General features: G+C 41.5%; 1 protein-coding gene across 4 annotated transcripts in view; it reads left to right on the top strand.

The window, feature by feature from the left end:
• babam2 (BRISC and BRCA1 A complex member 2) overlaps positions 1-18,608 on the top strand; it is a 55,449-nt gene that overhangs the window by 1,475 nt on the left and 35,366 nt on the right. For 2 of the 4 annotated variants that reach the window (XM_081721721.1, XM_027001475.3), the window contains exons 3-4: positions 4,874-4,968; positions 17,439-17,633. In XM_081721721.1, the coding sequence (XP_081577847.1) occupies positions 4,874-4,968; positions 17,439-17,633 (290 nt within the window). Of the gene's footprint in view, positions 1-4,873; positions 4,969-12,461; positions 12,640-13,974; positions 14,188-17,438; positions 17,634-18,608 lie in introns of those variants that run through there. The other 2 variants (XM_081721723.1, XM_081721722.1) reach the window with 2 other exon arrangements.

Genomic DNA, 18,608 nt, shown 5'->3' with positions numbered 1-18,608 from the left:
ATCGGATAAGATCACTAGTATTACTTATACATACACCACACTTCTCATGCCTCTGTGATAACTTTCCAATTCTTGTAACCTATTTTATACTAAGCATAAGTATTTTTCTTATTATCTGGAGATTTAAAAATGTTTCTGCACAGCCTAATTGACACAGATTGCTGTATGAATTTGACACACAGCAAACTAAGTCAGCTGTAAATTATTTGTTTTATTTTTTCCATATGTTAACACTAACAGCTCTAAACGCTTGTGCTAATGCAACATATTTTCATTTTTCATGATTCAAATTCTGAATTTGGATTTGAACGCTAATGTAAATGAACAGATCTCCTTTGGACTGTGTACGCCAGTCCTGAATGTGGTTGTTGACCACTGCACCATCCCTCTTTACTCAGCCACAGCAAAGCTGTCTCGCATAGCCCACATGTGGTCTCCACTTCCAGTCATTTAGCAGAGCAGTGCAGGGAAGAACACGATGGTGTTCCAAATGCTTCCCAATGATGGTCTATTATATTGGCTTTACTCATGTCACTAACTTAAGTGCAATAAGCACATTTTCCTTTGATTTAAATATATGCCTTTGAGAATATGTGAGAGGGTTTGTCTGTGATGCTTCCAAGTACCACAATTCAGCAAAAAGCTATTTAATGTTACCAAATGGGGTTTGATAGTAATTATAACTCAGCGGTGATCTTAATTGAGTGTTCCGATAATAGGTGTGAGTCATGAGGCACTCAAGTAGCAGTCCTTCTGGCAGGCTTGTGCACTTTGAGGCTGACTTGTTCATAGAACTCAGCAGGGATCTGATACAGAGGTCTGTAGGTAGATCTGAAATGACCAAAACCAATGCAGTTCTGCAACCACCAGTTCGAGGATGCGTCACTGCAAGTATTGCTTTGTGCTAGCAAATTATTGCAAGCAGAGGTCAGACTGAATAGCTTCGTGTTTGTATTTTTGACAGAGAGGTACCCTAATAGCCTACAGCCTTACCAAGTTCCAGTGTAAATTCCTATGAGGCGAGGGGAAAAAAGACATCTAATGAGTTTTATTGATGCTTTTATAATGTATCGTCTTTTGCAGTACTTACTTAGTCATGTGTTGGAAATTTGCACCATCTGATGCATTCCTGCTTTTTCATGATGACAGTTGGCAAAGTCTTTCTTTAATTATCTGTATTGTCTTAAATGCTCTTATGGTCGCCAGTAAGCAACTGAATTCAATGTGGTAATGGTTTCCTGGTTTTGATTTCACAACCAGTGGTTGACAACTCCTAGATGAGTCACGCCTATTTCATCACTCATAGCATTTCTCAGGTTCTTGACATGCTTGAACCTTACACATAATACAATATACTGAATTGTGTTTTTTCTTCCAGAATCTCTCCTATAAATGCGTTCTCTGCCTAATTCATGGGCATTATTTAATTTGTGGGTTCTACCTGGTTTAATATCGAAAATGGATATTTTTGCACTTCTCGAAATATTACTAATTACTAAATATTATATGGTCTTTATTATTTTATTTTAGTTTTCTACTTTATTTTATTTTAAAAGCTCATATCCTAATGTGCTGCAGCTGTGCTAACCTGTAATAGATAGATGAAAAGCTGTGGAAGCTGTATTAGTAGAATGTTGTTGATGATGACACTCTGTTTTATAAGTGTGCCGCTCTCTTGGCCCTTCCTTTTGGAGGAAATTGGCCTGTTTGCTTTGGGCTGGGAATGCTCTGGCAGCTGTGTGAGCCATTCGCTGCTTGCACACAACTGAGTGGTGCTTGGAGGAGCACCCAGTGCTTCTGGTTTTGCTTCAGCTGGGGCAATATTTCTCGAGCACCCACTTTGACTAAGTCCCCAAATGCTCACCACCCTGGAGGTTGCAGTTGGGAAAAGTCTGTTTCTCTTTTTTCGAAGTGAAGTGATGGATTTGTGACAAACATTAATTTGGTAATGTCCTCACTCCATGTGTGGAAAACTACTGCCTTATGGTTCATTTGTCTGTCATTCTTTGTCTGGGGAGAACAACAAGTCCCAATCAAAAAACCCAGCAACAACAGGGCTTCAAGAGCAAGGTGACAGTAAATTGAAATATGGCAATTAGGGACACCCATCTTGTTCGCAAAATAGTTCAGTCAGAGGTCTGAGCTAGACTAAACTAGATTATAAGACAGATGTTTTTATCATAACAATATTCTTGTGATTTTCCATTACTTGTCAGTGTTTTGACTTCCCAGTGCCTTTAAGGAGCCATAAAGTTAGATGTTCCATGAATTTCATTTGAGTTTGAAGCTCACCTTCTTTTAACTGTTTTGAATATGGTGATGTGGAAGTCAACAGAGTGTTATTATGAGTGTTATTATGTTATATAATATATAATTGCTGTTTGTAACACAATTATAATGGAGAAGTAGGCTATAAAAATCCCTTAACCACATCACCTTTTCTCTGTGACAAACTCTGGGATTTAGGGGGCTCAAATATCACTTGGATTATTGCATTGATTACCAGTCCTAAATAAACACTATCCTGTTTTCTACTGACTGTTGTTAACTTTAGGTGTACTTTCTTCTAGTACCTATATCTCTGTGAGAGATGCATTGGCATCTCTGTGCCTCATGAGAGAACCCCTGATTTCTTACATCAGGCCCCGTTTTCCTGAGGCAGTGCATAGCAGTCTACATCAGTCCCTGCTACATGTCACCAAGTCCATGCAGTCTTTGTTCAGTTTTTGTGCAGGCGCATGCATTCGTGTCATGTGCAAAAGGGTTGGGTGAAGTGGAATGTCAACAGGAAGTGTGGTGGTAAATGGATATCTTCTCAGCCAATCGTATTACTCATACGTTTAAACAGCTGTGCCAAGTGCAGTGGCTCAACATATAAATGGATCACTTGTGGCAGTGCCAAGAGTGTTTTCCGGCAGAGGAGACTAAGGTACTTGTGCATGAGATACATGACCGACATGGACAAATATGTGAGCAACATTATTGAACGGCAGTAATGTATTCTGTTACTCTGTTAAACCACAGCAAATTAGGTGGAGACAGACCATTCACCACAAATTAGTAGTCAAAATTGAGTGTGAATAATGTGATAAAAACAGATATATCAAGACTGTCTTATTTTGTGCAGCTCTAATGCTTTAAATGGTCATGGAAATGATTAGCAATGACATTATTCCATGACCCAGTCTAATTGCCTCGTATTTCCAGAACATGTTTTTGTTTTCATCGAACACTGGTAGAATTATCAAATTATAAAAAAAGACCAAATTATCTGCACTGGGTTTAGACATGGCAATGAAATTAGACATTAGAATTGGAGTTCTTGTCAAAGTGACTTTACAAAACATCAGTGCCACATCTTTTTATTTTTTTCCAAAACTTTTTTCTCTGTTTTCTTTTTTGTTTTGTTTTTTAAATAAATTATCAAAACCTATGCTGTGAGGGCATAGAAGTACCAGTACTACTATTTGCTCTAATAAAAATGAAGCCCATGAAGCATGTCAGGCTTTTCTTATGTTTTCCCTCACTGAAAGCTCTGTTCTTCTTGGTCTTTGGTAAGCTCTCTTGTCCTGATAACTTAGTTAGCTGCAATAACTGCATCATTTCCAATAGCCTCAGTTATGATTCCTGTCTAAATACCCAGCACATCCAGACCTTTCAGTTTATCCAGTGACTGGACCAATCGCTTATGTCTCACACGCTGTTATAAGAAATAATCTCCAGTCTGTAGTGTACGCTGAACATATGCTCAATTTATGGGGATGTCTATAATGTTGTTCATTGTTTTTGTTACTCCTCTAACATCAATGAGGATAGTAATAATCCCCAAACCCTTTTTACAACCTTGCACACACAATTCCAACACCTGCCTCTTCTGCTACTAGCTTGGTGGAGCAGTGTCAGGCCTATCTAACACTTCTTTAAAGATAAAGTCAGTATGATTTACCTCTTAAGTAATCGCAAAAATCAGCATGCTCCTGCCTCCACCTGCTTGCTCAGTGCATGTGTGTAAGACGCAACATCTATCTTCCATCTGATAATACATCTAGATAAGTGCAGGCCAAACTCCTGTTTTTAATGAAGATGTTGACAAGGGTGGTTGTTGCATAACTGCAAGCTTTTCTATGTAAACATATCCAACATGAGCATTTCAAATCTGGTTTCCTTGAATGGCGCAGTTCAAAAATAGGATTTTTTTTAGTTATTAATGGCTTTCTTCCTCCAACTTAGTACAGCATTTAATGCTGTCTGCGTACTTCAGTGCCACACTTCAACCTTTGCTTAATTCGCATCATGCCTCACCAATGGACAGCGTTTTTATTACAACTAAAAACCTACTAATATCCTACTCTGCCTTTTCCTTTTATTCAGGGAGTGCTTAGGTGTCAGTTCTTGGGTTCCTCTATTTTATAATATACTTATTAACTTGTTGCCAAGTTTTCATCATTTGTTGTCCTCTTTCCATGGTCTCAGTTTTCATTGTTTGTTATTACTACACAACCACTGATTTGCCATCTCCCTCCATAACGACATGTTTCAGTGACCTAAATACTAGACAAATACTCATGCTAACTATTGACAAGACTGTTGTCTAATTAGTTGCCCTCAAATCTAGGTTTTTCAAGATATCAAGTGTTGATGGCATGAATTAAATGCTTTGCTTGTTCATTGTATTTGTGTATCCTTTGAATTGCTCAAGAAAAGTTAGTATTTGTAATTTTATATGGTAGGTAGTGTATTCCAAAGAATAACATTGTAAATGTTATAGAGTAGCTGCTCTCAGGCTTGGTATTCCCAGTGTAGTAGTGTCTTTATGCTTAAATCAAGTTGATATAAGTGTGATTAACAGCTTATCTGTGATTGGCTATGCCAGGGGACATCATCTTTAATGCCAGAGACCCTGAGCTGCCTCCTGACTTCATTTTTGGGGAGGATGCAGAGTTTCTGCCAGAGCCATCTGAACTGCCGGTAAGTCCTTCTCAATGAAATGCTACTACAAGCTTTATATGTAGTAGCATATATGTTATATGTATAACTATGAGCTTTATAGGAATGTTTCTAACACCATTCTATGTAGTAGTAGCATGTACTGTTGTAGTACATAGCATTTATTCTGGTAATATAAAGTGGTTAGGTACATGAGGTTGCAGTGCAATCTATCTAACATTGAATATTTTTGAGAAGGGCTGGTCACTGGTGGATTTGGGTAGGAATTTGGTTGCTGAAATTGATCGCCAAACCTAGTTAAAACTTCCACTAATTACATCCTGAAAAATGTTAGTGACAGAGGATGACTATCCTAATAACTTTTAATTGGTTTAAATAAATCTTATTCACTTTGAGAAAAACTGGCTTCTTGTCCATTCTTGGTCTTGTATGTGTGTAAAATGTAGATTGTGTTATACAGAGGGACAAAAACCATTAAAAAATAACTTAAATTTTAACATTAACTGGAAAAGCGTGCTCACTAAATGCAGCCTTTAAGACAAGCTCAACTTTCAGTGAAAGAGCATGAAGTACAAGGCAACAGAACAATGGTGCTACCATGATTTAATACCTTTGAAGCACTAAAGGAACAGAAACATAAGTTGTTTTGACTTCCTCTTAAGTGGCTTGTTAATTCAGATGGCTGGTATTGATATGGCTGGCTGAGCCAGCAGCAGTATTTGACCCAGAAGCCATCTTGTTTTTTGAGACCAAGCTGGCAAATTACATAAGAACTGCAGGCTTGCATAGAGAGCCCACTGTCTGCAGGAATCAGCACTGATGGTAATGCTTGCTGATGGCGAGCTGAACACCAGTACTGTTGCGAAATGGGATGTTTTCCTTTTTTCCCCCTGCTGATTAAGCATTTTGCTGTCATATTTACATTTTTGTGAACATATTTACAAAGCCACCGTCATGCTCATCTTCCCACAATCCTGCATGTTTTGCAATTGTTTGTAATGGCTCAGATTTGCAGGCAAACCACAGGAAGAGCCTACCACTCTGCTAGTCTCAGGTGTACCTGGGAAATTTCACAGTTGCGCACTATTCCAAGACCATGCCTTGAGCCAAAAAAAGTTTTGCTCATGGAAAATGTGAGACTCTGGGGGGGGGGGGAGAAGGCATTGTGCGTGTGCAGCCCTTTTCTATCAATGAGAAGTCCACATTAGGAAGAATGGTTGTCAGACCAGATCTAAATTCAGCTTGTCTGGACAGTTTAGTACTCAGATTAGTAAAATTTTATTATGGATTTTAGCTTCTGGTGTTCAAAAATACATCCTGCGCCAAACTATTTATTGTGCTGAGAAACATTTGGAAAAATCGCACCACTGACATTAACCTTTTTTTTGCTGCTGCAAAAATGCATTTTTTAGTTATTTTTGAAAACTGGAGGCAAACAGCAAGCTCTTTGCAACATTTCTGTGTTTACACTATTAAATTCGATATGACTGACAACATGGACACAACAAACATTGTGTACAGAATAATTCCAGAAAGACCGATTGAAACTACGCCCCACAAACCCGGTGGCCATCCGAGGAGCTAGGTGAGTTCACATGTCTACGGCGCTATTTTTGTGACGGTGGTTTAAAATTCCCCCGTTGTCAATGTCTTGGAGACGATGACTGTTGCTCACCGTCTCCTGACTTCAGCTGGAAGAAAAGGGGGAAACACCTCTATGCTGCCAGAGTTTGGCAGCTGCCATGGGTTTACTTTGTCCTTCAGCTACATGCTTCTATTATAGATTTGGGAGCGGGAGAGTTTCTCCTTCTTTCACTGCCTCTTCCCCAACCTGCTTCTGCTCATCTTCCAGCTCATTGGCAGTCCTGTTTACTGGACTTTAGGTGGTGCTTTCAGTGCCTTCTTGCTTTGCTTCCTTGTCCATTCTTTTGCCAGATGTTATTCTCATGGGAGCAGTGATCTTATTGAGTGTTCAATAGTAACCAGAAATGAATGTGTTCACCTGGTTTAACTTAGCTTGTCTGATGATGTTTCTCTCAGAGATAGATGGTGTGGGATAGCATCGGCAGCCAGCAGGATATCCAACTATAGCCATTTGCCATATGCATGTTTTATTCTTTTACAGAGAAGGGAATTAGCATGATCTTTCTGTTGGATTTGCCGGGTTTTTTTTTTTTTTTTTTTTTTAGTGTTACAGCACAACAACACAATCATTAGAATTTGTTTTATTAGCTTATCTCTAGCTGGGGAAGTGAAACAGGCAGCAGTGGCTTTGTTTAAGCAGATTTACACCCAGATTTACCCAGTGCGTGGAACATGGCACTGGGATTCTTCTGCAGCTCGAGGCTTGTTTTCCACCTGAAGCAACAAACACTGGGCCTTTCTCACATTGCTCGGTGGAATTCTGACGTCTCAGTAAAATGCTTGTCCTGCTCACAGACTGCCCTGCATATTATTAGCTGGTAACCTCCATGCTGTTTCCTTGGCCCAAGCCGTGGAATAAACCTGGAGCCAGCACATCCACCGCCTGCAGGTTTTGCTGAGGAATATTTGAATAGTGTGTCCAAACTCTCCAAATTCCTTCCTTGTGTAACTAAGCAGTAGTTGTATTCCGGTGCAAGCGACTTTACTGTTATGTATTTTATATTCACACGCAGCTGCAATGCAGGTGTGGGCAAATCAGCTGGAAACAAAAGGCCCGCTTGCTGACGCACCCCTTAACTGTGAACCAAACTTTGTCCAGTCAGAAATGAAAATCATCATCATTATGTTTGATAGCCTCCCTGTTAAAAGCATGAGACAAAAGAGAAATCAGGCTTGTAGTCAGCAACAAGTTGTGTGTTGTGGTCAGCCAAAGGGAAGGTCACCATCATCACCCTCCATTTTCAGCACATGCTCTCGGGTATAGCATCATCTCAATGTTTACCACAGGCCTTAACTCACCACCCCACCACTGTAGTGCTTCTTTGTTTAACTGACTACATGCTGATAAGCAAGTGGTGAACACAAAAAGGCCACATGGTCCACTACATTCACACCAGTCTCCTCCTCCTGTATAGGGTTTTCCTATGCCAGTGAAACAGAATTGTTTGCTCCCAGCTTGAGGTGTTGCTGATCAACTACAGGCTTAAGATAGTAGTCTGTGTCAGTAGTTCTTAGTGATATGTTTAAAACACCTGTCATGGTGTTTTAATATTTTAATGTTGAAGCTGGAAGTACATTTTCTTCTTTCTCCACATTCAAAAACATTTAATTGGCTGAAATAAGATGTAGCTTCTAGTAACATTGTAACAATCTATATAAATAATGCCTAATAACTATGTAACATTCTATACTATTATAAAGTACTATTGCCTTTTTGAAATACTTTGTAGCTTTATAAACTGAAGTTCTAATTGACCTACTTTTAAAAATCCCTTTGATTCATGGAGCTAAAGCCAGGTCAACCTTACTTGTGGTTAGATGCTTTACTCTCTAACCTTGTTTATTTTGTGGCTGTCTGAGCTGGAAACTCGCTCATTGTGAATATTTAAGGTACAAGAAGGTTATAATTAAGTGCCATTTTGTGCCATTTTTTCCCTTTGCGAAGTCATCAAGTGCCAATTAGCACCTACGGTTCAGTTCTTGGTTACGTAATATCTGACGCACCATTAATCTCAGCAAATTTTGTTTCATTATGTCGTTGTACGTATATGTGTTTGGTTTGGTTTCTCACATTGGTTTTGATGAATTAAGATTTTCACATAGTATCTCATCCTGTTCCTTACAGTTGTCAAAGAGTTATGTGGCCATGATTTCATCTATCAGCAGACCGCAAACTTGGCTTTACTGCTGAGGTTTGACTCTCTCTTCTTGGAGCTTTGCATGTCTAAAGGAAAACAGAGTGATGCAGGGATGGAGATACAATTACCTTTGAACTAAAACTGCTGTCTTCCATCTTACACATGCTCTCCAATGAGTGATTTCAGTTTAATTGTTAAAGGGCAGTGAAACCGCTGCAGTGATGCAGTCCAAGAGCTCCATTTTGATTTTAATTGGTGCTTTTATAGCTACTAAACAAAGAGTAGTTTACTGTGGGAACATAACATTGGTTCTGGTTGGAATATGTGACTTTATAGCCATGGAAACATGAGAGGCAAGATCAAAGGCAATGTGTCTTACTGCTGGGTTTTTAACTAAACTCGTAGTCTAACCAGAACTATATTGCCTCCTGTTCTAATACCTTGTTTAGGCTTAAATTAATGATCCGTGCTACATGCCCTGTCTTTCTCAGCTGTCTGCCACAATGCTGAGTTACCGTGTTTCCATTTTAACTGTGGGCAGTATATAGTACTTTTTGTTAAATAATATTTCAAATGCATGAAAATATTTAAAAACTTTTTTGTTAGCTATTAAGCTTTTTAAAAAGCTGTTAAGCAGTAATGAGTTTGATCTGTAGGTAGAATCAAAAGACATTAAATCATGAATTCTTTTTTTCATGTTCTTTTATTGCCAGTCTGTATAAAGCTTGTTTTGTAGGAAATAGTGGGCTTAAGACCTGAACTGCCTACATCTGCATGCATCCCATGATATCAGCCACATTTTTTCAAAACCTCTTCACAGCCTTTTATTATTGGACATATTTATTAGGTATTATTTAGTTACAACAATTAATATTTCTAGCAATATGAGGAAAATAATGATGTGGCAGACAAAGTTAGTGACCCATTCAGGCTTACAGTGAAAGGATGTTATATCACTCTTGCAGATATTGAGCCTTGTGTTAGGCATTCAATCCCCTCTTCCTCACCTCTCAGTTCACAGTTTCCCATCAGTCTGCACCATGGGGCCTCTCATTAGTGTACGGGAATAGGGTAAGAGCTCCGTGGGCATACTTCTGGCAGCCTGCACTCCTCGTTTTGTTTTTACAACCCACTCGACCCTGGTAGGAGGGATGGTGGCTTGACAATGGAGAGGCTGAGGGGACAGGAGCACTTCCAGGAAGACCCACTGGGAATCTGCTGAAAGGTTTTGGGGAGCAACTAGAGGAAAGTAACAGGCTGCTCAGTCTTTGACAAGCGTGCAACAGGTCATCTCTTTTCTCACCATATAAAGGATTAATGGGACAATATAGTGTTTTACTGCTAAGGTTGTTTGGCGTTCGGACTTGCTATGACTGGAAGTAGGGGCTGATGAAGCATGCATATGTTGTTGCTTTACAAGCGAGATGGGAATTGGATAGTACAGCAGGTTTGGCACACTTTCTAGCTACACGCACATGCACATTCGCACACACTTCCCTGTATCTCTTAACGATTACCTATTGTAAACCTTAAATCATCTCTTTGGGAGTTTCCCACTATTTTGCAGTGCCCTGCCCTTGGTCTATTTTCCAGGACAGTCTGTTCTGGTCTCGTTGGCGTGCAGCGTGGTTCGCTGTTTCAGGAACCTGCTTGGAAACTGGGGCAATACATGGTTGGTTTGGTGATCATAAAGGACTCCCGCCCTTCATTCCGTCTGCAAGTAGCTGAAGTCTTAAGAGTACTCTGGGAAATCCCCTCCGCTTGGCTCATGTTTGAACACAGCCAGCCAGAGAAGTGGAGGTGACATTGGGCCCGTTCTCTGCCTTTAAGTCTATAATAATCCCCAGCATCTGTCACCGGCGGACTGTTTTGAAATGGAGTCGGCATAGCAAATGAGGAGGGGCTGGGCTGATGTCAGCTGAAGAGCAGATTTTTGAGAGTTGTCTTGGCAGTCTAACGTGCAGCACCAAGGCACCAGTGTGTATATGGAGATCGATGGAGCCCAGTGTTCGCTCCACATCCTTGAGTGGGCAGACATGAGCAGGCCTTTGCGCCAGCTGTATCCTAAAGCTGTCACTTGTGTTTAGAAACTGCAACTGCAAGAAGTAACAGTTAGAAATTAGACTCACAGCATCAAGTGAAATCCTTTGTTTCTTCCGAGTTCAGCATCTAAGCAAAAGCGAATAAAAGGAATTTTGTAATATACCCTGGCCAACTCTGTTGCAATCATGCAGGCCTTTCAGTATGGTCTGCATTAATATGTGCGGGAAAAACAAACAAAAAAACAAAAAACCCTTCACTGTGGGAGAGATAAAGCCCGGAAAGCTGAATGGTGCCTGAAGTTGCTTTGGCAGCGTTTTTCCACTCCTCCCTTGCAAAGAGGCAGCACCTTGCATCTCGTAAAAGGGCAGAACAATGAAGCCCAGAGTGAGCATACGAAGAGCGCGGCCAGCCTGGACACGCTTGCCTCCAGGCTACTTCCCCTTCCTTCCTTTACCGCGGACTTATGACCCTCTGCCATTACTGCAGTCGTTATCTGCAGAGCCCACTAACAGACAGGGGAGTGCTCTCAGACCTTTGTTTGGCCAGCCCTGATACCGTAGCAATGATGGCCACTCTAGGAGGGAGCACAGCTCTACCTTTCAGCAGATGGGTGCATACTCCCTTTTCCCTTCTCAGTCTGAGAACTGAAGGTCATGTGAGGTAGTGTGGATTTTGAGTGTTCTCTTTTTAGCTAGTTATTTAGCTAAGCTAGTAGTGTAGTTTTACTGTGTGTGTCTGTGTCTGTGTGTGTGTGTCTGTGTGTGTGTGTGTGTCTGTGTAACTGTAATTTGATTTGATGTTCTATGGTTCATGAGAAGGGAATGTTGTGGACTTCCTAAGTTGAGTTTTGATTTGCCATTTGGCAATCTCTAGGCGAGAAACAAAACACTTGCCCACACTGGAATTAAAATGTGTCAGATTTTTTTAAAACTTCCGGATTTTTTTTCATTTTTTTTTGTTTTGTTTTGGGTTTTTTTTGTTTTGTTTTTTTAAAGTTTCAATAAAGTGATTTACTGAAACTGGCTTTCAATGTCTCTCAAATCACTTAAAGGATGAAACCAATATATATCATGTCTTACATAATTATCTCTGAATTTTAGACAGCAGCTGTTCACATAGTTTCATCGAGGCAAATTAGATTCAGTATGAATTAGATACTTAACAAGATACCACAGGTTGTCTTAAGTAGGGTTTTTATGTCCTTCTAGCTACTAGTGTCCAAATAGACTCATCTGGAAAAAGTAATATTGAGGTTAAATTGTGCAGTAGAAACCACAAATGTAAAAATGACTGTTTGCCAAATAAGTGCCGGTGCAGCAAGTACATTTTTATTGCCTAATTTTCTAAACGCTTTATTCCTTTGCTGCCAATTTTGAGGCTAAAATGGACTGCTAGGCTGAATTTATTCCTCTGCATAGTAATTTGGACAGTGCTAACTACATTTCATTTCATCACTGTAGTTTTATTTAGGTCTTGCCCTTAGTGGAATGAAAATTAATTTAACCTGTATATTTCATGTTGAGGACTGGGGCTTTTACTCTTATCGCGTCCATTTTCACATCCGGTGCTGCCGGTGCCAGAATTTCTCCCCAACTGGTGCCGATCATTATACATTTATTTTACAGTGTTGTTATATATTTATTTTGACGGCGTACCAGCTGTTCACGGAATATGTACTTCACCGGGCAGCTCCGGGAGCGGTCCCAGCCGCCGGCCACCCCACGCCGCGTAGGAGTGTGCACGGGGTGTTCCCTCGCGAGCTGCGGCTGGGCCTGGGGGCGTCATGCCCACGGCACATCTGTCCACACCGCCAGGTTGCCAGATCAGCGCTCGACCATGGGCACATTGCATTTCCCAGCTTTCCCAGGTGACCGCAGCCTCATGTCTTGTTTGTTATAAATTGATAGTGATTATGTTGCAGGCACAGGCTCCACAGTACAGGATGGCACCACGTCCCTGTTGCCGGGAGTAAGTTTAGCTTTTACCATTAGCAATGGCAGAGGCCACAAATGAAAGGCCATTGTTTCATGTTTTACTTCTAACCACAGCAATGTTACCAGGGGAAGGAGAACCTTTTGAGTTCTATATGAATTTTTTAAATCTTGGTTAATACTCAGTACACTTCCAAACCTTTTCAATTTGCAGAGAAGATTACAAAGATTAAAGATTAAGATTAATACAACATATACAGCTGTGAAGGCTACATTTAGCCCATAAATCATATAAGAATCTGTCATTCATGACATTGACTAGTCTTGATAGGTTCTTTTGTTGTCTTTTATTTTAAACAAGCAAGAGTCTTGTCAACACTATAAATAGTACATTGTTGGGAATAATATGAGAAAGCTGTGTGTGTGTCTCTGAATGTCTGTTTGTGTGTCGGTCTGTCTGTGTCTGCCGTTCTGTGTCTGTGTGTGCACATGTACATGTTCACGTATTTCTGTGGTGAAAGATGGCTTTGTCCCTCCAGAATAAGAATTAGTTTCCAGGCAGACAGGATTTTCTGAGTGAGTCAGAAAGACTGTAACTATTGCATCACCATACCTGTGGAAATCTTTGTTTTATTGTTCTTGGTTGTAGCCTTAACACAACTGTCACACTGTTGCTGCTGTTGTGGGCTAAAGGTCAATTTCTGACCACTGTATGCTATAGCAAACACCAAAGTGTTTGGTTACATTCCTGACAATATATTTTGGTATATTTTCCCCTTCCTGCTTTGTTCCCCTCTCTCTCTCTCTCTCTCTCTCTCTCTCTCTCTCTCTCTCTCTCTCTCTCTCTCTCTCTCCTCTCTCTCTCTCTCTCTCTCTCTCTCTCTCTCTCTCTCTCTCTCTCTCTCTCTCTCTCTCTCTCTCCCTCTCCTCTCTCTCTCTCTCTCTCTCTCTCTCTCTCTCTCTCTCTCTCTCTCTCTCTCTCTCTCTCTCTCTCTCTCTCTCTCTCTCTCTCTCTCTCTCTCTCTCTCTCTCTCTCTCTCTCTCTCTCTCTCTCTCTCTCTCTCTCTCTCTCTCTCCTCTCTCTCTCTCTCTCTCTCTCTCTCTCTCTCTCTCCCTCTCTCTCTCTCTCTCTCTCTCTCTCTCCCTCCCTCCGTCTCTCTCCTCTCTACTTTTCCCTTTTCCTTCTCTTTCACTCTGTCTCCCTTCTTCAATGTCCATCTTTGTTTTCATTTCTTTGTTTTCTTTTTTCCTTCCCTTTTCCTTGCCCACAGTTTTGCGGGAATCCCGTTATTGCTGGTAACTGTTAACAGGCGAGGGGGATGATGTCATCACTGGCACGAGTGTCCTGCGCTCACCCCAACATCCTGTGCCGGCACAGAGAATGGGCGCAGCCCTCTGGAACACAATGGCCTCTTTCTCCTCCCCAGTATCGATCCACAGAGACGTGTGGCCGGACAGCCAGCCAGCCAGCCAGACAGTCAGAGGTCAGCCGATATGGCCACCCCATTATGCCATGATCAGGGGCAGCTATTTTCAGCCCAGCCGCCGACTGCCCACACACCCACGCTCCTAGTGCCCCCACACTATGCGGTCTCATTAAAGCAATGTGATAATGGGTTTGCCCTTTGACTTAGGCACACAGAGCAGACAAGTTCATAAAGCGGTGACTGATTTCATGTCAGAGCAGGCACTGCCCATAGCATATGCAGAGAGCATACCAAATACCAGACCTCCTGGTCGATGGTTGGGACTGTGGTTGTGTTATCATCTCTCTGCTTGGTGGTGGAGCTGTAGACTGGTCTGGTATTGCACACAGATATTGAATACTTCAGATGCTTGATGTGGCCACAGCTACTTGGGTTCTCCATGAGAGACGTAGGAGAGATGGAGTCCATTTTTGCAGGCACTTAATACAACACTAACAATCTATTTCTGTTAAAGGACCTTTTAATAGAATGCAACTTCCAGGCGAAATGTGGCTTGTTACCAGGAGTCGAGCCACTTGTATCCAGCTAGAAAACATGAACCCTACTCTTTATGCAAACTCTACTCTTCGTGCGAACCCTATTCTTTGTGAACTATACTTTTGATTTAAATCATGCTCTATGTGAACACTAATCTTTGTATAAACCTTACTCTTCATGTGAACTGTTTGTGATTTATACTCTTTATGTGGAAACTACTATTTATATAAAATCCTATATTTTATGTGACTCCTACTCTTTGTGAACCCTACTCTGGTACATTAGTCCTCTGCATGACCTGTAAAGTAGTACAGTAGTAGCATTTTTGACCACAGCTATGTGATGTTAAAGACAAGAAACAGTGTTCAATTGTGAGTAATTTGGCTACAATGATCATCTCGTACTTTAATCCTGGTAATTGCAGACAGCAAGTATGAACGGTGAAATCATGACAGTTTGTAAAGTAAAGCACCGTCCAGGAAACAACTCCTCTTGTGTGGAAACATGAACTTTCTCATGACTGCTCCACCCACGTGGAATCTTGACGAAGTCAATAGGGTAACACTTTTTTTTCTCTCAGGTCTTACCCAGTTGGGATATATCAGGTGAGAGTCATGAATTTGTGAGGTTCCACAATATGTGAGTGGGGTGAAATATGAGCCCTAGAGTCTAGTTATGAGGTTCATTGGAATCCCCACAGAGAAATGCGGAATAAAAGTTGCTCTATTTGTTATTAGATACTTTCCTCTGAATTACCACTTCTCCTAATAATGGAATAATTAGGGTCAGCAAATCTCGATCTACAAACGGGAGTTCTTTTTAAAAGATGAATCCAATTAAAGTATACTCAGGTGTGTGCGTGGATGCGTCTGCTTCCACCAATGTGTGTACACATGTGCCCACAGCTCAGTGAATGCACAGCTCTAGTGGTCTTCTCAGAATTATTTTGATATGAGAGACACTCGGTTTCTGATAATTATGCTGTAACATCTGCTCCTCCATCTCTCTTTGTATTCTTTTCCCTTCCGTCACCATCAACCATCGGGAGACCGTTTTGATTTGATCTGTCAAACTGAGCTCCATGCTCTGGTCTGTGAATTTAATAAGTTACATAATATACAGGCAAACAGCCACGCCCTGTGTCCTCTGTCTACGTTGTTGTGACCCTGCAGGACTTGAGGACAGGGTGAGTCATGAGTCCACTGAAAGTTGGGCTGGAATTGCATTGCTGCCATCTCAAAGTTCTAAACGGCGTGCGACCATCTCACTAAGATACAGCCTGTGCTTGTTCTTTGCCTGGCAATGACACATGGGTTCAATGACACATGCGTTTGTCTTATTCTTTTATAATTTTGACAGGTGAAGATTGTTCACTGACAATCTGCCAAATGCATATTTACTCATTTTACTTAGGCTTTTTAACACCCTTTCAATGCTGTGTTCCGTTTATTTTCTGCTAGTGATCGTCACTGGAGTTACACTTGAGGTCTTGTGCACCTCACGCATCAGGGAGTAATCTTCCCCTGGAGAGGCAGAGCACTGGTCGGTAGAATTAGGCCAATGAGGAAGATGGCGGTACACTTTGCGAAAGGTGGTGGTTGGCGTTTTGCCCCTCTGCTATGTAATTTGCATCCCTGCTCACTGCCCTCGTCAGGGCAGCTCATGCAAATTAAGATCACCTATGCAGTTGAGGTCAGCTCATAGGAGGGGGTCCATGGAAACAGGGAAGCGGGCGGTGCCGGTTCACAAGGTTTTCCCGTTCACGCAGCCTCAGGAACACAGCGCAGCGAGCCCCATTACAGGCACCAGACACGCCGAGGCCGCAGCGTCCCACTTACTTAATGCACCCGATTAGATTCGCAGCCCCGTACTGGCAAGTTTGTTTACACACGTCCTGCTCCTAATTGCTCCCGAGTCCTCAAACATCACACCATTGTGTGCTATGCAGAGAACATGGCATGGGCACAAGATTGCAAGCGGCCTTATCTGCAGCTGGGAATGAGGGGTCTTTTCCTCTTTCTCACATACATCTCAGTGGCTGGGGTTTCCTGTTCTTTGCGGCACATTGTTGGAATGCTTTGGCATAATGTGGCCAAATGCCTGGCATCTGGACTGAAGCACAGAGGGTCAGGGGATGAAAGCAGCCCCTCTGTGCCAGGATATCCTGTGGCGCTACCACATTCCCCCTTTCTTGGAAGGGAAGATTGGGCTTTACAGGCTTACCAAGTCACTGTTGATGACTCATGGGTCACCGAACTGTCATCAGATTTATCAGATTGTCTTTACCAGCTGTCTATAGTGCTGTAGGGAAGAAAGTCACTTTCAGCTTGCTCGCTCATATCTCTTTGCCCAAATTCCTATCATTGTGTACTGTGCTTTGTAATGTAAGGTATTGAAAGACTTAAAATACCTTTTATATAAAATTTCTCTTAATGTGGGGGCTTGCAGCTGCCATATTAAATAAACAGGCTGTTTAGGAAGGAATGAGTATGACTACAGCATATACACATGACAACCAGTGTTCCTAATTCTGCACTCAAGCTCTGTTCATGAATAATGCCACAACTGACCCTTTTAGCTTTTTACTATTCACTTTTGTTTTTCACACTTAACAATATTAGCATTCATAAATGTGTTTATGATGGACATGACTGATGTCTGCTTACTTGTCTTGTGAACCTGCTCGGGAAAGCTACTAGTAAAATGCTCTAGTTCATTGCATTGGTGTCCGGGAGGCTAACCGTGTGTCGCGTGTGGTTTCCGATATCTAGCACCTGGCAGCGTGGGACGCCGGTGATCCTGAATGCCTCCTGTGGCTGGTGAAGGAGCTCCTGCAGCAGTACCACCAGTACCAGTGTCAGCGGCTGAGGGACAGCTCGCGCCTGCTCTTCGAGTATGACAGCCTGCTCGAGGACCCCAACTTCGGCCGCAGCATGGAGGTCTATGCCGGCCGCAAGAACAGCTGGGTGAGTGCGCGGAATGCGCTGCAGATGTAACGCTCACTGTGCTGTTTCAGGGCTCATTACATATGGACTAATGCGTACACAAGCGAACCCAGACGTGATGCTTTAATGGGTCAAGCACTAGTCAGACTAGATGACAGAAATGAGGAATATGTTATTCTAATGCATTTGCTAAGTTGTCAACTGTGCTGTGATGATTTCCACATCTGTAAATCATAAGATACTATTCAAATGTGTCTTGTTTGACTTTTTAGTCACATTGATGTTGTCACTTCCAGTACCAGTCAAAATGACATGTGCACATGCATATGATGCATGTTATTTTTTTATTTTCTGAAACAAATAACTATGTCTAAGTGTTCTAATTTTTAGTTTTCAAACGAATATTTTAAGCAAGGGGATTTTAGACTGAAAGCTGTTAGCAGGTCGGTGTCTGTCTATATTATAAGCCAGTGGTGGGGAACTTGAATCATGTGATCTCATTTGAGTTGTAAAAAAGTTGTTTACCCATGACATGAGAAAATGAGAGAAAATGAGACTTGACTTTGACTTTGATTTGTGAGTTTATGACTTAATAAACACTCAAATTTCTGTGACTTTATATACTATATAATATATAGTTTCCTCTTTTTTATTTTCCAAAAAGACTGTGTGTTAAACTCTGGCAGGATAAAGCTAGCTGAAAAGTGACTGAAGGTCCAGTGAAGTGGGGTGATTTACAGTAAATTAGTTTTAGCACATGACTGGACCACCACTAGTGTGATCAGTTCAGTACCACAGCTGGTCGCGCTCATCAGATTGTTACTTATTATTATTTTGATGTTGCCAACATACTCATTCTGGCATAATTACCCAAGTTGAGTCCTGACTTGCTCATACGTGGGCTATGACACAACTCGACTTAAATTGCTTGATTCCTTGTCCCATTACTTCACATTTGAGCCTCAAATGTAAAGTGCTGAGACTTATAACTTACTC

This window comes from Electrophorus electricus, chromosome 10, assembly GCF_041902795.1.
Source record: "Electrophorus electricus isolate QZ-2024a chromosome 10, ASM4190279v1, whole genome shotgun sequence".
Taxonomy (NCBI): Eukaryota; Metazoa; Chordata; class Actinopteri; order Gymnotiformes; family Gymnotidae; genus Electrophorus; species Electrophorus electricus.
Note: the sequence above shows the minus strand (reverse complement) of the source record. Positions and strands in the feature narration are given on the sequence as shown.